The following is a 22,128-nucleotide window of genomic DNA, read 5'->3' as shown; positions in this document are numbered from 1 at the left end:
TTAAAATGCCTGCCGGAGACAGCTCAGTGCTACCCAAGGAATTTACTGCTCATTCTAGCTCAAACCTGACAAAGTCCCATAAACTCCCTCTTAAAGCGGTTACTTTAGAAAACTTACAATTATAAACCTTTTCTCTGCCCCCTGAGATATAAATTTTCTACCACATACAACTGTCTCCTTAGGGACCTGGAAATGCAATCCCCGGAAAGGAAGCTCTCCCTTTCCCATCTCCCAGTCCCTAATTTAGTTGGGTTCCTTCCTCCAATTTGCAAAACTACCTCCAGACCTAATGTGTTAGAAATTTGTTTTTCCTCCAGATAAGTGCCAATTAACAAACCCAGATGGCTTACCCATGGACCAACCCCCTTTCCACTCTGTAATTCCCTGACTCTGCTAGAAGCTCCACTCTTTCCCCTTCTTCCTACTCTTTTATTCTCCCTCTACAGTACCTGGTTACCTCTGCACCGCACCATTAACTCAGTTCCCTCCTAAAGTCTCTGTCCCCCACTGCAGCAGAATCACTGAATAAAATCTGTCTTTACCACCTTTCACTGTTGTCTGGCTTTGTTGCTCTTCAAGAGCACTCAATAAACAGGGCTTCATAATGACATCTCGGCACATCCCCCAGTGAAGCTGTTTGCCTCCTGGGTGCTAACTCTACTTTGCCAGCTTCTGTTTTAAGTTTTAGAAGTCATCGCTGGCCTAAGAGGGCTTTGCTGAACACTTTTAAAACTTTTTTTCTAAAGACTAATATTCAGAAGAGAAGATTTGAGTACTCTGTTCTTTTAAATTGTTTCCACTCATTACTAGTCTCATCGGCTAAGGAATCCTTCAGGAATTAGATCATCCTTAAAAGAGAAAATAACTGAAAGAAAGCAAGAAGTACTTTTCCTTTGAGAAAGAGAAGAAATTGAGAAAAATAGTTCTGTATTTGGTTTGAAATGTCACAGCTTTTGTTTGCTGAATAGGAGGAAATTCTACTTCTGGCAAAAGGGAAATGGAAAAAAAGGGAGGAAATGGATGAAAAGGAGGAAAAGGGAGACAGAAAGTAGATCAGTGAGTGCCCAGGGCTGGGGAGGGAAGAGATGGGGACGTGCAGGTGACTGGTGACAGGCACGGTGTTTCTTCTGAGATTGATGAAAATATTCTAAAATATGTTGTAAGACTGCACAATTCTGCGAGCACACTAAAATCCGTTGAATTTTTACACATTTAAATGGGAGAACTTCAGTGGGAGAATGGTGGAATGATATGTGAATTATATCTCCATAAAGCTGATACCAATAAAAAAGGAATACTAAGCAACAATGTTGATAAATATGGATAAATCTAAATAAACAATGAATGTGTAAACCAGTAATAACAAACATAATGTCTAATTTAGGAGGGGTTGGGGGAAAAGATTAAACTGAAATCCTGACCAAAAATACACATATTATTTGGGAGGATATGATTGGACTTAATGTTCTAAATTCATGATTGGCACAAAGATTTTTATTCTCAGAAATTATTAACTGTTTTTCTTCTTCTTTTTCTATCCTTGATGAATCTATCGCAATCCTTCTCATCCTACCAGGATATTTCTCTGGGAGAAACATAATCCAACCAGAGAGAGAAAAAAATACTAATACTTTTTAATTCCAAATTACTTTATACCACCTTCATTTCTTCAAAGTCATACATGGTAGCAAAAATTACTTTAGCACTCTTTCAAAACCTATAGCACCCAGGATTAGCTTTGCACTAATAACGAGCATCCAGTCCCAGCACTAAAATGAACGCCAAATCTTCATAGAAAGAGGATGAATTTTCCCACAAACACAAAAGGTCAACACAGCTAAATTCCATTTTGAACTCTGCAGGCCACTAGCTAGGTTGACCCAGGCACCATACTTGGACCAAGGGTTGTCTTCCTCATCTGTAGAACGGAGAGTAAAATAGGTATTGTGTCCCTCATACCTTGGTTGTGAGAATCAGGTAAAATGGTGTTAAACTAAAGCTTGAAAAACTGTAAAGTTCCACACAAATAGATAGTAGTATTGTGGAAATTGTGTTTTTTGATGTTTAAGGGCATAATCTTATATTAAGTGCATAAGAAATCTTCCTCTAAAGTGTTCAGGAGGTCGTACCTAAATGTGTTTGCTTAAATTTTATATTAAACGAGCTGAGTTTTCCAAGGCTACCTTGATCATGTGAACACGGTACATTTACATTTTTGTATAATCAGTCTGCTATTGGCTTAATTGTTCACTTAAAATGTTTAATGTTAAAATTAACATCACCTTCCGTACTTATAAAAGAAATATAGTTTAATGTTATAGAGATTAAAAGGGATGAAAAAGTCACTACAGAGAACTGCAATCAAATAAAAGTTAATGATAAAAGTATCAGCATGCTTTCAATCTCTTTTCAGGATTAAAAGAAATTTTTACATATACTATTTCTTTGTTCCTCACCAAAAACAAAAACAAAATTTGTGAGATGGGAAATAAGATGAAAAAGTAGATCCTTTCTGTTTGGTAGTGAATACGACACTTGATTTTAAAATAAATACTTTCAACTATTACTGGGTGTAAAAAGTAGAACTAATATTACCATACAATTGGCTGCAACTATATAAGGCAGGCAGAAAAACTTACCCAGTTAACTTGACTTCATTTACTGCATGAGCCTAACTTACTGGAATGATTTGCTTGAACCATGTACTTAACTTAATTGCCTGCATAATTGTTACTTCTCCAACTCACACTTTTCTATATAAACACAAGATTAGAAAGTGAAAGATTCTGCCTCTGAACTCACCAGCAGGACAAATGTACTAAACTCCCAACAACTACTTAATAAAATGTAAGGAAACTTTAGGAGGGAAAAAACCACACCCTTCTTCCATAAACATCACTTGCATGTACCAACACTGAGATTAAGAGTAATTGGGATTCCATGTCAAAATAAAATTCATTCGGTTCCCATCTCTTTCCTTAAGACATCATTCTACTAAATGAGGCCCCTGAACAGAAGCAGAATTAACTGGCTCCTTTTAAGTTTGGTCATTACAGATGCAAAATGAGTATCCTCCTGCAGACAGAGAGCCAGAGGACTGCTCAGGCTAACGCAATAATGGTAGCTGTGATAAATTATGTATGCGTGATATCAAAAGCAGAATGGAGGGATGAAATGGAGAACCCATTTGAAAATTTGGAATTTGCTCAAAGCTGCTTCTGCAGTAATTCCCAGGAGATAAGCACTAAGTACAGAGGAGTAATAAACTCTGCAGTTTTGTATAATTTATCAACTTTCTTCCTTTTCATTTCTAACATTGACCCTTCATGGTTAACTGAAGAAACAAAGAGCTAAATAGCTTCCTACGCCATTTGATAGAGCAATTATGAGCATCCTGACTGATACATTTTCTGCTTAATCTACTAACAAATGGTGCCCATTTCCCTCTTAATCTACACCCCGTCTCCACACTCGCGTTGAACACTGCTATCTGTGCCCTTGTTCTCGTGCCCCTCTTCATTTGTTTCTTTCTCATTACAGCTCTGTTATGTGATCATTATCATAGAAAAAAAGTCTTCTTTATGACGATTTTCCTCAGCTGCCCTTGGTAAATTTTTTTTTTCAAAATGTGATTCCTCTGGGTGCTCTGACAGCGGGGCACATTGAAAACTAATCAGGAGATGCTTTCTTAAGTGTTGGTGTCTTTTCAAGAAAATTTCATGCCTTAGAATAAGAGGATTGTTTCATTCACAGTAATAGGGAGCTTAACGCAATGTGGCCATCTTGGAAGAGGTCAAGACTGTTTAAAACTGGGGGATAGCAAGAAATTAAAAATTGAGATTTACCTCAGGCACTAATTTACTCCCACTGTAGTTGTCTTTAGTACCTTATAAATTAATCTCTAAGAACACTCATTTAGTGCTAATCTGTGGGATACCTTAGAGTATGAGAATTTTAGACCCAGGAAGGATTGCTGAACTCATCCCTTTCTTTTTTTTTAAATCCTTACTGGTGTTTTTTTTTTCCCCCCCATTACCATTTAGTCCCCTTATACTCCCCTCCCCACAAAGCCCATTATTTCTTGAGTGGAAAAAAAAAAAAAAAAAGATCAAGGAGGTTAAAGTGATTTACCCCAGATCACATAGCAGGTAACTTAGTGTGAGCTTCCTATAATGTTTCACCTTGAAGGAAGGGAAGGGAAGGGGAAGTATTGTCCACCCTGTGGTAGGAGCAGATGGCCACAGTCCTTGGGTCTCTGCATTTTTTCACCTGTATGATAGGGGTGATGATACTTCCCTCTTCCCCTCAAAGGGTTTCCCATTGTTACTGCATTTTAATGAAACCTGCTCCTGGTGACACACCAGGGGTGTGTGTGTGGGGGGGTGGACATTATCCTTGTGTGCCACATGCTGTGCTATGGGTACATATGGTACTTTGGAGTGTAAGGCTTTGCGGGTGGCTCCCATGTTCCTGGAGGGTTGGGTACTTAGGGAAGAGATGGGCCTCACGGAAGACCACAAAACTCAGAGAAAGAAAGGGGGGTGGAGCTCCGAGCTCTGTAAGAAGATGTGAAAGATTGTGTTCCCAGTGGTAGGCTTCAGACATTGTCTTTTTCTTAGAGCCAAAGGTCTGGTAAAAGAACGAGGTACCCCTGGAAGAGCCACAGTCTACATACAAGTAACATAATCTCTGACAGCTGGAAGATCTGGCTGCAGGACTGCACACATAATTTGTGGGGCCCAGTGCAAAATGATATGGGGCCTCTTGTTCAGAAGTTATTAGGAATTTCAAGACAATGACAAGAAAGCACTAAACCAAGCATGGCCCTTCTGAGCACAGGGCCCCATGCTAATGCACAGGCCACTGTCTGGTCATAAGTACTTACTGTGACAAAGTTTGTCCTATACACACCCATTGAAGTCTTTACTTAGCAGGGGATCTGGAAGAGTCCCACAAAAAAGAATAGTGCCTTTTGGAGAGTGGTTTGACCATGGCTACTTGGGTAAGAGATCACGGCCCTCTGAGGAGGATGTGGGTCTTCGGGCCAGAAGATGAGACTCTGAAATCCAGCAGACCCTGTGTTTGCTGGAATTCTTCCTTCACAGCCATCTAAGAGAAGCTGGGGTCTGTGGGGAAGGGAATATGCAATTTCCTTACGCTTTTATCAAGAGCTAGACTTGAATACTGGACGATAACCAGAGGCAGGACCTGTGTCTCTTGTTCTCCACATGATTTCTGGCATCTGCACTGCCTGGCACACAGTTGGTACTCAGTAAACATTTGTTGATAAGGAAACATATGTGATTGCCTGAGTGTAAGAATTTAGTGGAGCCCTTCAGGCCCTGAAAGGAAGACCAGAGATTCAGAGTATAGAGGTATCTCTGGTAATAAAAAGAGGAAAGCTTTGAAGCACATTGATACTGTAATTTGAGAAAATATTAGCCTGCCCAAGAATGCAGACTTTTAGTATTATTTTGCATACAAAATAATATAAATTATTTTACAGATCTGCTTATACTTAACAAGATTTTCTACGACATTTGGTTATACTTTTCTTTTGTTATCAGTGTGACCTAAGAATAATAGCTGCATTCTATCTTTTTAATTTCTATTATTTAGAGAACATATTCAGTGGCAGAGTGCAGGGAGAAACCAGAAGGAGGCACAGAAAGCTGAGGAGAAAGACCTAGGAGGTGAAAATAGATGGATGGATGGATGAATGGAAGGAAGGAAGGAAGGAGGAATGGAAGGAAGGAAGGAAGGAAGCTGGATTAACACATAGGAAGAACATGTAAGCCAGTCCTGGGTGATCAAGAAAGACTTTCCTAAGGCACCTGAAATCTAAAAGACAGGAATTAAGCCAAGGCCTGGGAGGAGGGGATAAGGAAGCAGTAGTAGATGCAGCTAACATTTATTAAGTATTACAATGTGGCCAGCAGTGTTCTAATTACTTTACATGCTCATTTAGTCCTCACAGCAGTGCTATGGGGCAGGCTATTAGTATCCTATTGGGATACACTTTATTGGTGTCCCAGACCTGATAAATGAGGCACAGAGTTAGTTTTTTCAGGATCTAAAAACCTTTTGCTTCCGGCCCTGGAGCAAATCTGACTGTGGCCTCTTCAAAAGAGCAGCAAGTTGTTTTGTGTGAAGTTTGTATATGTAGCCATTGGGGGTTGTGTGGAGTTGCTTTGGAAAGTAGTAAAGAGCCTTTTTGAAATATGTGAATGATGATAGACACCTATTAAAGCATATTAAACCTCAAGGCAACATGATCAAATATTTGTTTGGAAAGACCACTGTGGCATCAGTGTGGAGAATAAATTGAGGCTCCTAATAGTGGGGAGACAGTAACACTCTGAGAGAGCACATGACCTGAACCAAGGCAGCCACAAATGACAGTGCAGAGGAGCTGCTGCACTTTAACAGTGTCGTGGAGAGAGAATTCTACTGACTGATTGCATGTCGGAGGAGGGATAGAGCCAAGGACACAGGCCTCCAAGGTTTCTGGGCTGGGTGACTGCCGGGAACAGAAAAGGAGCCATTCACTGAGATGGTGAGGGGGAGGAGCTGGGAGAAGGGTACGGAGGAGAGTAGGGATGGGGTGACAAAGAGAGGTCGTTAACAAATTTAACCAAAATCTTATGGAGAAAAGTATGTAAGAATGTGAATCAAGTGGCAGTCCAAACCAATGTTACTCTGATCACCTACAGTAAAAGCATTCAAAAAGAAAGTCAGTTCTCAAATTATGAGAACAAGTGAGGTTCTTGTGAGTCTGGTCAGTTTTAATTATAAATGGTATAGTGAGTGTGAAAATTATATTGTAAATTATAAAAATGCTACCTTTCATTACTGTTATTATTATTATCATTACTTGTTAATATTCTTCAGCTTTGATCAAGTTCAAACCACCCAAACAGCCCCATTTACCTGCCCCTCTATGGAAACTTTTTTCTTCTTTCACTGTTTTGGTTTTACCTTCCCATCCCCTACTTCCAGGTTCAATAGCAGGTAATTTGGGTGGAGTTAAGTGGTTTTGTCTGCTCTCATCAATCAATAAACAAGCATTTATTAAGAGTCTCCCAGGTGAGCATCCAAAGCTCTATGACTGGCATTACAATCAAGAGCCCACGTTTTGGGGTCAGATAATACGGAGTTTAAGTCCTCCCTCCACATTTTCCTTCCACATGCCCTTGGGTGAATAATCTGCTCATCTCTCTGCTCTTCAGTTTCTATCAGAAAATATAAAATGGATAGTATTTCACAGGTCTGTTGCAGTAATTATTGTGAGTAACAGAGAGCCTAGTGCTCAATACATGTAATTCCCGTCCACTTCATAAGGCTGTTGCCCAGGATAAATGAGCTAATACTCAAAAGATGGTTACAGAATAATTCTGCTATATAAGTTCAGTCATTTTTAATGAACTTTACTACTGTTGTTTCTGTTACTGTTTTTATGGGTGCCAGGGGCTTGTGGCAACCACATCTACAAGCCTTTGAGCTGCACTTGGACGTGTCTTTATTATTATTATTTTTGAATTTCCTTATTTCTTTGTTTCAGCTTGGGACTCATTTTCTTCTTTGCTTAGTGCTGCTTTGGAGAAACAGCCAGATGTCTTTACAATTTGTCGCTTCTGGTCACGTACTCTGTTATTTAGATACTCTGCTTTGTTCAGCTAAAATGCCGTGTTTATTAAAGCTTTAGTAATCCGGAAAAACTATAATTGTGCTGTTCTTGGCACGCAACATGAAAAACCCTGAGAGATTAAAAGCTGGAGATGAAGGAAGGCTTAAAAGTCACTATAGGTCTTTTTACCTTTTTTTAATACAAAGAAATAATATATTTTTTTAAACTTTCATTTTAATATAAATTGCCTATTACCAGTATGATTGCTCTGGTGAAAGATGAAGACATCCAGTGTGGCTGGAATAGCGAAAGCGAAGGGACTTTGGTGTTGGAGGGCAGCTAACCTTCCCCCAGGTTAGCAGTGCTGCCTGTAAGGGTTGGATGGTGTGGCTTCCCTTCAGTTCATGCGCCCAGACCAAAAGCAGCAGCTCCCCACTTTCAAGACTCCATCCCAGCAGAGGCTCAAGCACTTTATGATGATATAGAAAGCCAAAAAGGCATCTTGAACATTGAATTAACCAAGTCTCTTTGGTTTTCCCTGAGCAAAGTTTATTCAGGGGCTGCCGTGCTGTCTCTGAGTGATAGTCTGAGACTGATTACAAACGAGATCGAGATTTCACTTCCGGTGTCCTAGACAAGCTCATTTTCTCAAAAATTCCAAGAGATTTCAGACTAATAAGAGAAGTGTTCACATTTTGTTTTTGGTAATTGAGCTATCTTGCTTTAAACAGAAAATATAGTGTTAGCATTTTAATGTTTAACAGGAGATTCTATTAAAAGTTATTTATATATTAAAAATGAACTTATATTTTTCAAAATCCAATTATACTGTTAATAAGAACTGCATTTATTTTACTCTTTTCTTCCTTATTATGCAGCTCAAGAATGAATTTAGCAACTTCCCGAAAGTAATTAATTATGGTTTATTTTTGTAAAGTGCCCAAATGGTCATAAAGTTCTTTCCCACCGTCTTACTCAAGGCTTATGTCATAACAACCCTGTGAGATAAACACTGTTGTCTTCATTTTACAGGTAAGAAACCAAAAGTCAGAAAGCTTTCACTTCAAAACTAAACCAAAGTGTGACTCGGGGTCTTTGACCCCCAATACAGCGGCCTTTGCACCATGCACGGCTCATTCACATTAGCTGAGATCTCCACTAACACTGTAGTTGTGCTCGGTGTCACAGTGGACATGAGGATGCTTTGGGGGCTGTAATGGGCCTGCCATAAATAGAGGAGGCCGTGTTAAGCCTCCCAAAGAGAGAAACCCCAATGGGTATACTTAAGGTATCTCAGACATAAAGAAGCTGGACAGGAAGTAGCAGCCTATCCCACAGAGCAAGACCTCCATGGTAATAACTAGGCGTTTCGCAATGGAAGAGTCCATAGGTTAAGTATTAGAGCCTTTGAGAATGAAAGATCCTCAAAGGTAGGAGAAAAAATAATGACCTCATATTCAGACAGGTTTAATAATGAACTGTTTATCAGATGATAAGTGTGTTGCAATAGAGGTCTTGATATCTTTGTTGTAATATTCTGCTAAATCTTCGGCTACTTCCTCATCAGCCTTCATATCCTCAGTCATTTTTAAAATTATTTTCTCTGCCTGCCAACCTTGAGCAGAGTTCAGCCATGAGGTCACTAAATAGCTTAACTCACCTCTTACAATGCCTCCCAAGTGCTATCCCTAAAGCCTAGGTGTTCCTAGTTATTACACTTTGGTCTGTAATTATCTATGCAATGGACTTGACCTATTATTACCCACCAATGGAATGTGCATCAGGATTTTTTCCCCAAAATTCTACATCCACCAGGATCAGCCTCCCCAGGAAGATATTAATAAAATCTGGAAGTCTTGAAGGAAGAGATGTAGGAAAGATTGAAGGCCACTCAGGAAGCTGACAAAGGCATAGAGATGAGAGTCAAGGGTCATGGGAGCAGTAAAGAGGCTGACCTCAAGGGTACAGAGGCTGATGCTGATGAGTAATAAGAGGGAAAGAAGCTAACTACCCAAGCTGGGAACTGAGGAAGGGCCTGGGCGTTCAAGACTAGATTTGATCCAGTGAACAACCAAAAAGATGAGGGACCAAGGAACTTGTCTTAGGAAGATTAATCAGACTGCCTGGGCCACAGGAAATGAACAGGGAAACACACTCAAATGTTAAGAATTAAGAGAGACAGGAAAGTTAAGAGGAATTTACTGACCATGGTGATGAAAAGGAAAAAGATAGTAGAAAATTATTTCAAGCTTTGTGTATTATTCACTCCACTGTAAAAAATACAGATGCACAATTAGTGCACACCCATTGAACTGGAATTTCGAAGGGTGGTAGCAGGTGTGTTTTCTAAAGGCTCTGCAAGCTCACCACAGAGAACCACGAACCTGCAGAGCAGATTCTGGGCAGACAGATTCTGGCCTCACTACCTTCCAGTCAGCTTGCTTGTACTTCTGAGTCAGTCAGTAGGTTTAGCACATTGCTGAGAGATGTCCTGATACACACAGAAGAAAGTAGCAGCTAACTATAAAACAACACTTACAAACAGTGGAAGGCCTAACTGTGGTTCTGACTGTAAGACCAAGAAATCCGTGGAGGAGGGAGAGGACTGTGGGCTGGAGCATCAGCTGGAGAGGACTTCTAGAGGAACTGGGACACAGCCCAGACCTTACAGGATGCAGTGTAGCCAAAGGCAGGTGGACCAATGAGCTGGTTGAATTGGACAAAGCACTGGGCAGTATAGTTCTGAGGAGCAGAGGGTGAGCACCACGTTGAGAGAACAGAGGTCAGGTGACTTCCCAGCCTCCCTCTGAGTTGCTCCTCTGTGCAAGGCTGGTGATCCTCATGAAGGCCATGGGGCAAGCACATTGTACCTTTACTTTTCCCATCTCTCCCACTTGTATCCGGCCCTCTTCAACCACATAACAGCTTTTGAATACACATTAAATTCATTCATACTAACATATAAATGACACATAATCCCTATGTTATTCTGGCATATTAATAAGCCCTTGTACAGTGAAGTGGCTTGTGGAAACCTCATTTCATTCTTTCTTATGGAGTGGGGAGGTCTGAGATTACCCCCATTTTATCGATGGGGAAAGAAAGGCCCAGAGAATCTCAGTGGCCACCTCAAAGTCACAGAGCTACTAAGTGGAGAATTTGCCTGGGGGACTTGGGCACAGTTTTCTCTCTGCCACCCTGTTCTGCATCTTCTGAAGTACTTTTATTTCAATAGGATCAGAGCCCTGTGCTAAGGGCATATGGCTGTAACTGAGGATTTTGGGCATCAACCTGGAAATAGGAGAAAGAGTCTTTCAGTGAAGCCCTAAATCACCCTGCATAAGTTATGCCTTCGCCTTCACATTACCTGCTAGTTGCGTGATCATGGCCAAGTCAGAGAAAATGATCTGAGCTTTGCTTTACCCATCCATAAAATGGAAACAGTGTATCTGCTTCATAGGGTTTTTGTGAGAATTTCCTAAAGTACCTCCTGTACAACATTTTTGCCACGTAGCAGCTCTCAGTAAACCTCATTTCTCATTTCCCTTCTCTTCCCCATTACACCCACACACAAGGCAAGCCATGCCAAGTCAGAACCACAGACTCACCCAGACCCTGCGAATACCCTTATTGCCCCCTCTTTGCTCTTGCCTTTAGTCCTTTCTCTCTCCCCTCAGTCCCTGTGTCCTGTAGCCACACTAACCAACCTTCACTTCTGAAACTAGCCAAGCACCTCCCTCCTCAGTACTTGCGTAAACATTGGTTCCTCTCCCTGAAATCCACTTTGCCCACCTCCGCCCCCAGTTCTTCATGCTCCAGGTATCAGTCAGCCCGTGCCACTTCTTCAGGAAGGACTGAAGTGGGTTCCTCCTTTCTCACCGCCTCCTGTTACTGTCGTTGTTATTATGTTTGTAAGTTCTGTAAATTCTATGTTTATTGGTTTAATCCTGTTTTCTTCACTAGACTACAGATTGCCATGTTACATTGTATCCAGTACAGAATCTAGCACATGGGCATGTTCCATAAATATTTTTTGGCTATGTGTTAGATGAATTGTACTCTTATCTCTCCCCTTTGGGACGCCCTTCTATAGCCTCCTCACCAAGCCATGCAATACATTCCACCAAAAAAACAAACAAGCAAAACCAACATGGAGTCTATGTCTCTATTTTCTTCATTTTATGTCCCCAATATTTATTCATACATCATCATGAATTAGGTTGCATCCTCCAGTTGTTTCATGCTTCCCTAATCACATTATTAGTTTTTCAAGGGCTAAAAGTCCTTCAAGATCTTTTTTTGAGTCCCCCATAAACCTAGTACAATAGCCAGAAATGCTATTGGTGCCTAGAAATTTCTTGATGAATGAATGAACAGATCAATCAGTCAATTTTAGTACACCCCTTTGTACAGAGAAAATCTTCACATCGCAAATACGGAGATATCACTGCAGCAAAGCAATTGCTAACTATGACCCATTGCTGTAGTTCCTCTGCTAGGGTTACCGTTTGAGTTTCAATAAAAATAAAATCTTATCTTGAAAGGGGGATTAGATTTATTTTTTTAATAAGAAAGCCTGAATGGGATGCTTGCATTTTTCCCCCAAATTTCATAATAGCACTTACACTTTTCAGCTGGCCTTATTTCAGGTAAGAGTATGAAGCTTCCAGGTAAGCTTCTGTCATGACATAAGAGCAAGAGCCCTATCATCAAACCCACCCAGAGGAGGGGTCGCATAGTAGGGGCGTCTATCTAGTCTGAGCATGTTTTCAGAATCAGCCAGTCCAATTCGGCACTGGGCAGGGAATGTGAAGGGTAACAGCAGGTTACTTGGAGATACGGTCCAGACAGTTACCCTGATAACCTCAATGAGTAAAGTAATAGCTTTTGATCTTGCCCCCTTCCTTCACTCACAACTACAACCAAACAAAAAACATGTAAGTAAAATGTTACACCCCAAATGATAACTTACTAAACTGGGATATTCCACTTGCTACATTTGTCCTGTCATTCCGAAGCAGAAACCTCAGTTTACAGATTGCCTTGCTGGTAAACCTGCTTAGTTGCTTGTTTTATCAGTATTTTTGAATGATTAAGAATAACAAAAAATTATAGATATACATCTACACACGTACATATTTAATATATGTTATGTGTATTTTACTCACTTCGACAATTGCCTGGCCATACAGGTGTCCAACCCACAGGGGTGGCCCACAGGGTGCGTACAGCCCAGGATGGCTATGAATGCGGCCCAACAGAAAGTTGGAAGTTTACTTAAAACCTTTTTTGTGCTCATCACTTTGTGTTAATGTTTGTGTATTTAATGTGTGGCCCAAGACAATTCATCTTCTTCCAGTGTGGCCCAGAGACACCCAAAAAAGGTTTGGATACCCTTGGTAGCGGGTTCTGTCTAGTTAGTATCTTTGCTCTGGTTTAGTATTTGATCTTATAACAAAGGTCAGGAGAAGGAAACTGAGTTTTGCTAAACACGCATTACCCCATGAACATTGCAAAGGTTGGTATGGGTCTGTTCTCCAAGCGGCATCACTTAATCACCTGTGTACCCACCCCTGCTGGGCTTTTTGACAATTGAAAGAGCCTTTAAGAGATGACTGCTGATAAGCCCCCTTTTATCTCATCTCCCAGGCTGCAGAAGTCCTGAAGGTTGATGGAGGGCCATGCTATTCAAACAGCAGGCGTGGCTGAGACAGAAGCTCCTGGTGCTGGGAAGCCTTGCTGTTGGGAGTCTCCTGTATCTAGTCGCCAGAGTTGGGAGCTTGGATAGGTAGGTGATTAAACACATACTTGTGCTCATGTGATTAAGTGTTTCTTAATTGAAACTTCCTTAGGGTATAATTTTAAATCTACTCCTTTGTTTTCCTGCTTCAAAATTCCCAAGAAACATGCTTTTCTGCAGTATTGATTTTGATTTATTGAGCCTTTAAAAGAAAGAGATCCAAGTTGCTCAAACCAAGGGGTTTGCCAGGGTCCATTTGTATTCTGTGCGCATTGACACTCATTTTCAGAGAAGGGATAAAGCCATATACAGTAGAAACGCCGCTTTCTAGAGCGCACTGTGGTCTGTGTGCATCTTGTTGTTGACCTCTGTCCATGTGAAATAGCGATGATGTATTCAGTTATCTCCATTATGAAATTTACGAGTGAACAATGAATGTCCTACCAGGAGAGTTAAAATGATATTTGAGCCTATAGAGGAGCTCATCAAGTTTGGGATCCACTGCCCTGGAAAGATGGTTGCAGGCTTGGGGTGTTGTGACCGTGTTAATTAGTGCTGGTTTCCAGGAGCTGAACGTACCAGACAAGGAGGCTGTAGCTCACAGTAATTGCCCAGAAACCAGTGGAAAATCCATGGAGAGGATATTTACAGAGCCAGGGGTTGGCTCTAAACAAGCAAACGGTTGAGAGGTGCTAGACCTGCAGAAGCCCCAGCAGTAGCTGTCCTCTGGCTTCACGCTGAATACCTCTGGGCTGTCCCATATCCAGTATGATTGTGAAGGACAGAGAATTGAATTTCTAAAATGTGAACCTTCCTTCTTTGCGCTTTAAAATTCCTTATTGCACCAGAAAGATTGGAGTATGTTCTTATGCATTTGCTTCCCATTTTCCATGAAAATGCAGCCACACTTTAAAATGAAAATATCTTCCTGGTAGTTTTTCTTTTCTAATCTGTAAGTCTTATCACTCAGATACTTAACAAATAATATAGCAGTGGTCTTTATTTTCCTTCAGCCAGTGTCAATTTTGACTGGTAAAAAAAGCCCTTTTGATGTTTTTTTAGTTCAAAGTTCCTGAGCAAACTTCGCGCTCACTAGTTGCTAACTATGGGAAATGGTATAATCAGAGTTTATCACTGACTTCAAGTAGTTCCCTAAAAGTAGTGTTTAGTTATTAGGTAAAAAGCCTTGAGGTGGTACCACTGTCCTGTTTATAAAGAACTTTTATATCAAGTTTTTCCCAATGCCTTTAGCTTGCTTCCAATCATTTGCTTTTTATTGAGTAATTGATCTGGTGACCATTAATGCATTAGTTACTTAGCTGATTCTTTTCATTTTTCACCCGGTCTGTAGTCTCAAATCAGATGGCTTGTTGGACTTTCTCAAAGTTCTCAACTGAGAGTTTGAGCAGATTGAATCTCAAATGGACAAACGCTGACTTAGGAACTGAAGCCCCTGCTCTCTGGGTCAGAAACTGAGCTTAGTTACTTGTACTGTCCCTTCCAATCCTAAGAGTCCATATTGTTTAGTCTGAGGTCCATGATCAAAACGCACTCTTCAAGAAGTCAAAATAAGGTGGTGTTTTCTCCTGTCTTGAGTTAGGGAGTCCAAAAAGCAATTGTTCTGCCGGCTATGAGTTCCCAAGGTAGCAGGTAGAAGGAGGAAGACAAAACGGAAAATGGCCCTTTCCAGAGGTAAGGAAATTCCTTTCCAGCTCAAACAGGGCAGAGACTGTCTCAGCCCCGTCAGCCAGGGTTCCTGGAGAGAATGAGGCTCTACAGAAGGCATTTGAGGGACTACTTCCTCAATTCTTCCAAGGACGACAGACACTAGCATCATTCTAGATGCGTAGGAGAGAAGTCACCCATTACATGCAATGGGTATCTTAAGAAACTACATCTTAATTCTCAACCAAGAAGAGCTAAAAAATGAATTTGAGATATCACAATGTCACAACTAAAAGCATCTTTGACTATGTATGTGTTGCTACTTTTAAATCTTTCATTTAGCACTCCAGCGTTAATCTTGTTAACACATTTATTAAATCAAAAGTTATGTTTCTCTAAAATATTAACTGTGGTAAACACTTTTTTATAATATTCTATATTTTCATGTTTTCCACAAAGAGTATGAGTTGTTTTTAAAATCATAAAAAAACCAAGCACCACAAAAAAGTAAAATATGTTTATATATTTTTCCTTATGCATTAGGATAGACAGCAGTTTAAACAGCACAGGCCAAGCCCCTTCTCCTCAGTTCTGCAGAATGCCTTTGCATGACCTTGCGATTTTTCTCTTCTCCCGTTAATTATAAACATTACAGAAGATAAGAAAGGTACAATAGAATGTCTTGGGGGAAAAGCAAAAGAGAGGCTCATTGCCACAAAAAGGGGGACATAGACTCAAAATTATTAGGGTAACTAGGAGCTAGGATAACTAGGGTAAACCAAGTTGAAGGACTTGGTTTAACCGCCATTTTGGCAAAGAGTCTACCTCTACCGAAAAAGCTAAAATGCCTTCTCAGGTAAACTTAGGGAAATTATAATGAATTTCAGTTCAGTTCTAGGCTATACCCACAAGGAAACTCTCTAAGTATAACAATATCATGTATATTAGTCTTGCCAAATTAAACAGCCACTCCAGTCCAATATCATTGTGATTATTACCACACCTTTTTTTCTGAGAAAAGCAGTGCTGGTTGTTCATTATTTAAGGCAATAACTTTTTAAGGTTGAAGTGGAAACCCGTCTTTTTGGCTCCATCTGTTGCATCCCCTCCTTCATGAGCTCGAGTCCCTGATTTAAATGGACTTGGCAATGAGGACCTGAGGTTTCTGGCCCTGCCAAGGCCTTGTCGATCCCCGGTCCCAGCTGTGGTAAGTGATATACAGCACTTGCTGACGGTATTGGGCTGTTCCTACATTCAGGCAAGTAAAAACATAATCCTGACCTCTTTAGATAGAAAAACAGAGGCAGAAAAAAAAGAAACAAAAAGAGAAGCAGAACAAATATAGTACTCTTCTAGCTATCCCTAAGGCCAACGTTAGAAATTCTCACAGCATAAAAAGCTCAGCAAGGGCCAATTTTGGAATTTTCCAGGTTGATGATGATGCAAATAGCTAAGGGCAGAGACTGGGAAGTCTTTTCAGATTGGACAATATCTCAAAGATTTTTGAGAGTCATGTGAGTGCTGCTGAGCTTCAAGGAAATAGTACTACACAAAACCCAGAAGACTGGCCTCCCAGCTGCCCTTCAGTCTCCAGCTAAAGATTATAATCTTCTACCTTTTATGTTCTCTAAATGACATTAACTGGTGAGCTATTAAAAGGCTATTAGTATGGCTGGTGTCACTTGTCTGTCCTGTACAGTGTGAACATTAGTACATGCCGTAGTCAATTAAGTGCTTGGTGAATAAAAATTTTAAGGAGCACGAATAAAAAAATCCCATCAATTATGTGCGGTCCATTTAATACAGTGCTGCTTAAAATGAAATTTCTCAAACATATGTTCATTATGGATTGCATCAGGTTGGGAAACAGTGGTTTTATTTATGCATTTAAAGTATTCCTCTGACTGGGGAACCAGAAAAGTGAGAAGTTAGCTGCAAGGAGTTTCTGAAAGTTTCTCTCTGTTGCTTGCAGGCTACAACCCATTTGCCCCATTGAAGGCCGATTGGGAGCCCGCGGGCAGGCTGAATTCCCTCTGCGCGCCCTGCAGTTTAAACGTGGCCTGTTGCACGAGTTCCGGAAGGGCAACGCTTCCAAGGAGCAGGTTCACCTTCATGACCTGGTCCAGCAACTCCCCAAGGCCATTATCATTGGGGTGAGGAAAGGAGGCACGAGGGCCCTGCTTGAGATGCTGAACCTCCATCCAGCAGTGGTCAAAGCCTCTCAAGAAATCCACTTTTTTGACAATGATGAGAATTATGCCAAGGGCATTGAGTGGTATAGGAAGAAGATGCCTTTTTCCTACCCTCAGCAAATCACAATTGAAAAAAGCCCAGCATATTTTATCACGGAGGAGGTTCCAGAAAGGATTTACAAAATGAATTCATCTATCAAGTTGCTGATAATTGTCAGGGAGCCAACCACAAGAGCTATTTCTGATTACACTCAGGTGCTAGAGGGGAAGGAGAGGAAGAATAAAACCTATTACAAGTTTGAGAAGCTGGCAATAGACCCTAATACCTGTGAAGTGAACACAAAATACAAGGCAGTAAGAACCAGCATCTACACCAAACACTTGGAAAGGTGGTTGAAATACTTTCCAATTGAGCAATTTCACATTGTCGACGGAGATCGCCTCATCACGGAACCTCTGCCAGAACTGCAGCTCGTGGAGAAGTTCCTAAATCTTCCCCCAAGAATAAGTCAATACAATTTGTATTTCAATGCTACCAGAGGGTTTTACTGCTTGCGATTTAACATTATCTTTAATAAGTGCCTGGCTGGCAGCAAGGGGCGCATTCATCCAGAGGTGGACCCCTCTGTCATCACCAAATTGCGCAAATTCTTTCATCCTTTCAATCAAAAATTTTACCAGATCACTGGGAGGACACTGAACTGGCCCTAAAATAATGTCATGCAACACCATGTGTTGCGCCTGAAGACACACAATGTCCCCTCTAGATTAAGATATGCACTTCTCCTAGACACAATACCCAAGTCATTTTTCCATCTCTACTTGTACATAGGCAGTATGTGACCAAATATAGGAACAGCTCTTTTTCTACTGAAAATTTACAAAAATAATTTGCTGTCTGCATAGTTGCATCTTTTAAACTTGTTACTAAAAGAAGAGGTGGTGGTATTGGGGGAAGGTGACTTCAGCTATTCTCAAAGAGTTAGTCTTCCTTTGAGTCAGAACTTGTCACCCGCCATTTTCATTAATTTAAGCCAAAAGATTAATGTGTGAAATGTACCAATGGCTGTGAAGCTGCAGGAAGTAGAGGATTCAGTTATGCATTCTTTTCTAAGGGAAAGCTGGCTCTCTAATTCAGATGCTGAATTGGTGCCCTGAAAACAGAAAATACTATTTTCTTATGATTTAAAAGAATGTCTTATCTCATAAAATTGACATTGTTCCAAAGTCCCTGTGGTGATTTTGCACTATTGTTTTTCGTCTGGGTCATGGTGTCCCTTGTAGCAGGTCATACATCGGAAAGTCGAGTCCTTTTACTTCCATGTTCTATGTCAACAAAGAGAAACGTCATGTACATAATGTATTTAATTGTAAATACTGGTTTCACACTAAGTAATTCTATTTTGTAAACTGAATATGGCTATTTAATTTATTGTGAAAATTAAATTTATTGTGGTATTTAAAGATGGAATGGATTAAAATTACCCTATGTGCAACTTTTTTTTAAACTCGTTTTGTTTTACATGCCCCTGACTGGCTCCCAACATCAAAGCTCTCTGTGTGCATACTGAGAGCACCTGGAAGTGTGCACTGCTCCACTGGATTTCTGAACCCTCGGGAAAATGTATTTATGAAGTGAGGTTGAATATATTTTTAAAAATCTCAACTATCTGGAAAGCTAATACAACAGCCTCCTCCAAGAACACTAACGCTGGTCTGCTACAACTTTACAAAAGTTAACTTACTTGCAGTTGCTGCTGTGCTAGGAGAAAGACAAGAAACATTTTAACATAATCAATGCATAGAAGAATCACAATTCTATTTCAGCCTCTAATAAGAGTCAGACCAGCAGAGAAATTGAATGAAATAAGATTAGAAAACTTGTGTGGCCTCTGCTCTGAAAGCTGCTGACGCTTCAGAAATGAATACAAACTCTCAGAACTCCCTCTTTGAGATGAAAGTATTATCAGTGTGCTTGGCAATGATCGAATTGCATCGTGTTGTTATCACTAACACAAACATTTGGCTCATATTTCCATCCAGAGAAATTAATGCTAAATTGGGTGCTTGCTAGCATCAAATACACTATATTGTGCTTAAAGATAATTCAGAAAACCATGGAAAGAGGTGTCAGGGAAAAAAATGGATTTTTTTTCATGGATTTTTTTTCCCCCAATCACAATTGCTTACCCAGTGGAAGATACTCGAGAGAGTTTAGTTCAGCATCACATTGAGAGTGCCTAGAAATATCAGCAAATTAAAATGGATGCCTTTTTAATTGTAATAAGTGTTGATTTTCTCCATGAGTTGTTTATCCTGTCCGGTGGGTTGATGGTGAACTTTTAAAAATAAATAGCCCCTTCCCCTCCAGTGTCAGTATGTATTGCTTCTGAGGCTACAGCCCTGGTAATCATGTTCTCTGTTTCAATTAGCAGTGACGCTGTTCTCTCAGCGCGGAGAAAGCCTGACACCCGCGACACTGACGGGCTGGCTTCTTGCTCACCGTGCGAGACTCCAGTGGAGTGTGAGACTTGGGTCTAAATGTCAATCGCATCTCCCTTATGCCATGAATGGAATCAAATATAAGGAATCTGTCATCAGATTTCTTTTTGCTTCAAATCTCAGCTAATCATCAGCAGAAACTCTTTGAATACTACATTCAAGGATATATCCACATATTATTTTATTATAACTACTCCTAGAACACTATAGAGATAATAAGTTTTAAACCAGTTACTGTCAAATTATGCCCCAATGGAATATTGATGTTTCAAATACTCATCAAATACTCATGGATGAGTATTATATCTCAGATTATATCTGAGAAACTCCTATTCCTATTGTTTACTAGGTACTCTGCCAGTAAAATTGAAAAATGGGCAATCTTTTTCAAGACTCACAGAGAAATTTAAAGAACAATAGGAATAGGAGTTTCTCAGATATAATCTTTTATATTCTTAATTTTTCTTAAACTTTGCTATTGCTACCAAAAGTGTATGCCAGAGTATATTCTAAGATTCTATTTGACTTTTGCAGATTTTTATAATTTGTTATTTTTAGCTCAATAAGCCAGCATTCTCTTCCTTGCATTCAGGAAAAAAAAAAAAAGTGCTGTAATTTCCAGTTATTCCTCTTCCTAAATAAGTTTGAGAATTGTTTTAAAGCTTGGAGCCTCCCCACAGAGACCTAAAAGAGGGAGTCTAGCCCAGGAGGATGGTTTCAGAGGCATGTTTCATTTCACTGAAAGAAACAAACAAATAAACAAAAACTATAGCCATTGCCGATTGAGCTAGGTAGAGAGAAATAAAAATTCTGTGACTTAATAGCATACTTCCACTGGAGGTTTCAAATCTCCTTGCTTAGAAAACTGTTTCCTGTTGTCACCAGACAGGGAACAGAACTCTAAAGAAATCTTCAGCTCATTACAATAGTCCCACTAGGGTTCTCTTTAATAAGTTACTCCTTTTACATCATGAAAACTTTGTATTCCTTCCAGAGGGTTGGTGGCACCATATGGCTCTGTGAAACAGTTCTAACTGCGAAGAGGAAAAAACTGTTCAAGCAATGGTGAAGTTGCTGCTGGACCATAAAACTGAAATTACACCATTTCGGAAGCCAAGGAATTCCAACTATTCAAGCTGGAACCAGAGTCTCAAGTGAATCAGAGAGACTAGGGAACAGAGAATAAAAGAGACACACAAAGCAATAGACAAGACATCCCAAACTCCAAGCCTATCACCTGCTCCCCTGAAATCACCTCACACAACACTCAACTGGTTAAGGTGGTAACTTTTCCTACTACTTGCCTTGTAGTATAGGAAGAATCTCAGACGTTAGGGTCCTTAGCTAATGTGTGATATACCAAAGGCATGCAAACCTCCCATAATCACATCTAATCAGAGATTTGGTACGTTTTATGTCGATGGGCCAGCAAGAACAGACCCACTAAAGCTGATGAAGCTTCATGAGAGCACTACTTGGGGTGCCGCACCCAGTACAGGGCTCCCGCTGGAAGACGAGCTCGAGAACCTGAAGGGGAGCGTTACCTGGGACACTGGAGGTGTGCTGCTGCTAAGGGAACGTGGGATCCAAGAACAAGTGCAGCCCAAATTCCAGCCTTGACAGTAAGCTTTTGCTTTGTCCAATTAGCAATTTGCTAAATAGGATTGCCTTCCTAAGCCTAATTTGAGAATTTTCCACGGGTGGAAAATTTCAAATGACTATAAATAGTGTCTTCTGCTAAAGTTTTCTGCACTCTTTCCGCACACTCAGCAGCCATTTTCCACTTAGGAGAACAGCCTACAGTCTAAGCAAAAAAGGAAAACTTGGCTGAAAATAGTCTCCCTGAAAATGACTAAATATAGCAAAATCTTAGCAGCTTGGGCTAACAATGCGAAAATATAGAATATTTTAAGAGCAAATTCATTGCTATTATTCCCTACTAGACAACGTGCCAAACTATACTAACAATATATTGAAAACCATCTAATTGTATCTATTTTACTAAGTAAAAACCTCTTAATTGGTATTTTTTCCAAATTGGTGTTACTCAACTATTTCATTAATAGTCTGTCCTCTTAAGGAGGTTATTCATGCCCCCTAGTATCTGTTTGTCAATTTTTATAGGTAATGCAAGGGTGAAATTTAGGCCAAAATATGATCATTTGGTAAGGTTCTAATGCCTTACTACACATCTCACAAAATTAATTTCTTTACACTGTGCACCTTTAAAGATGTATTTCCAGTTATGTTTCACTGCATCTTTAAGGAATAAGATTGCCATTTCATAATGATTAGAGGTGGATTGAGGAGTTGAAAAGGCAGCCGAAACTGGTCGCAATATATATTTGCTATAGAAAGTACCTGATTGGTATTCCAAAAACAAGTGTCTGTTATGAATGGCA

At 40.2% G+C, this 22,128-nt stretch overlaps 1 protein-coding gene across 5 annotated transcripts in view; it reads left to right on the top strand.

Annotated features, from left to right (window-relative positions):
* The window catches only part of HS3ST5 (heparan sulfate-glucosamine 3-sulfotransferase 5), a 252,294-nt gene extending 232,701 nt beyond the window's left edge, over positions 1-19,593 (top strand). For all 5 annotated transcript variants that reach the window (XM_053914164.2, XM_045188692.2, XM_045188689.2 and 2 more), the window contains exons 4-5: positions 13,277-13,415; positions 17,005-19,593. In XM_053914164.2, the coding sequence (XP_053770139.1) occupies positions 13,309-13,415; positions 17,005-17,935 (1,038 nt within the window). In that variant the 5' untranslated portion in view covers positions 13,277-13,308 and the 3' untranslated portion in view covers positions 17,936-19,593. The remainder of the gene's footprint in view (positions 1-13,276; positions 13,416-17,004) is intronic.
* Positions 19,594-22,128: the final 2,535 nt, after the last annotated feature.

Source organism: Desmodus rotundus, chromosome 11 (genome assembly GCF_022682495.2).
Source record: "Desmodus rotundus isolate HL8 chromosome 11, HLdesRot8A.1, whole genome shotgun sequence".
NCBI classification, from domain to species: domain Eukaryota; kingdom Metazoa; phylum Chordata; class Mammalia; order Chiroptera; family Phyllostomidae; genus Desmodus; species Desmodus rotundus.
Note: the sequence above shows the minus strand (reverse complement) of the source record. Positions and strands in the feature narration are given on the sequence as shown.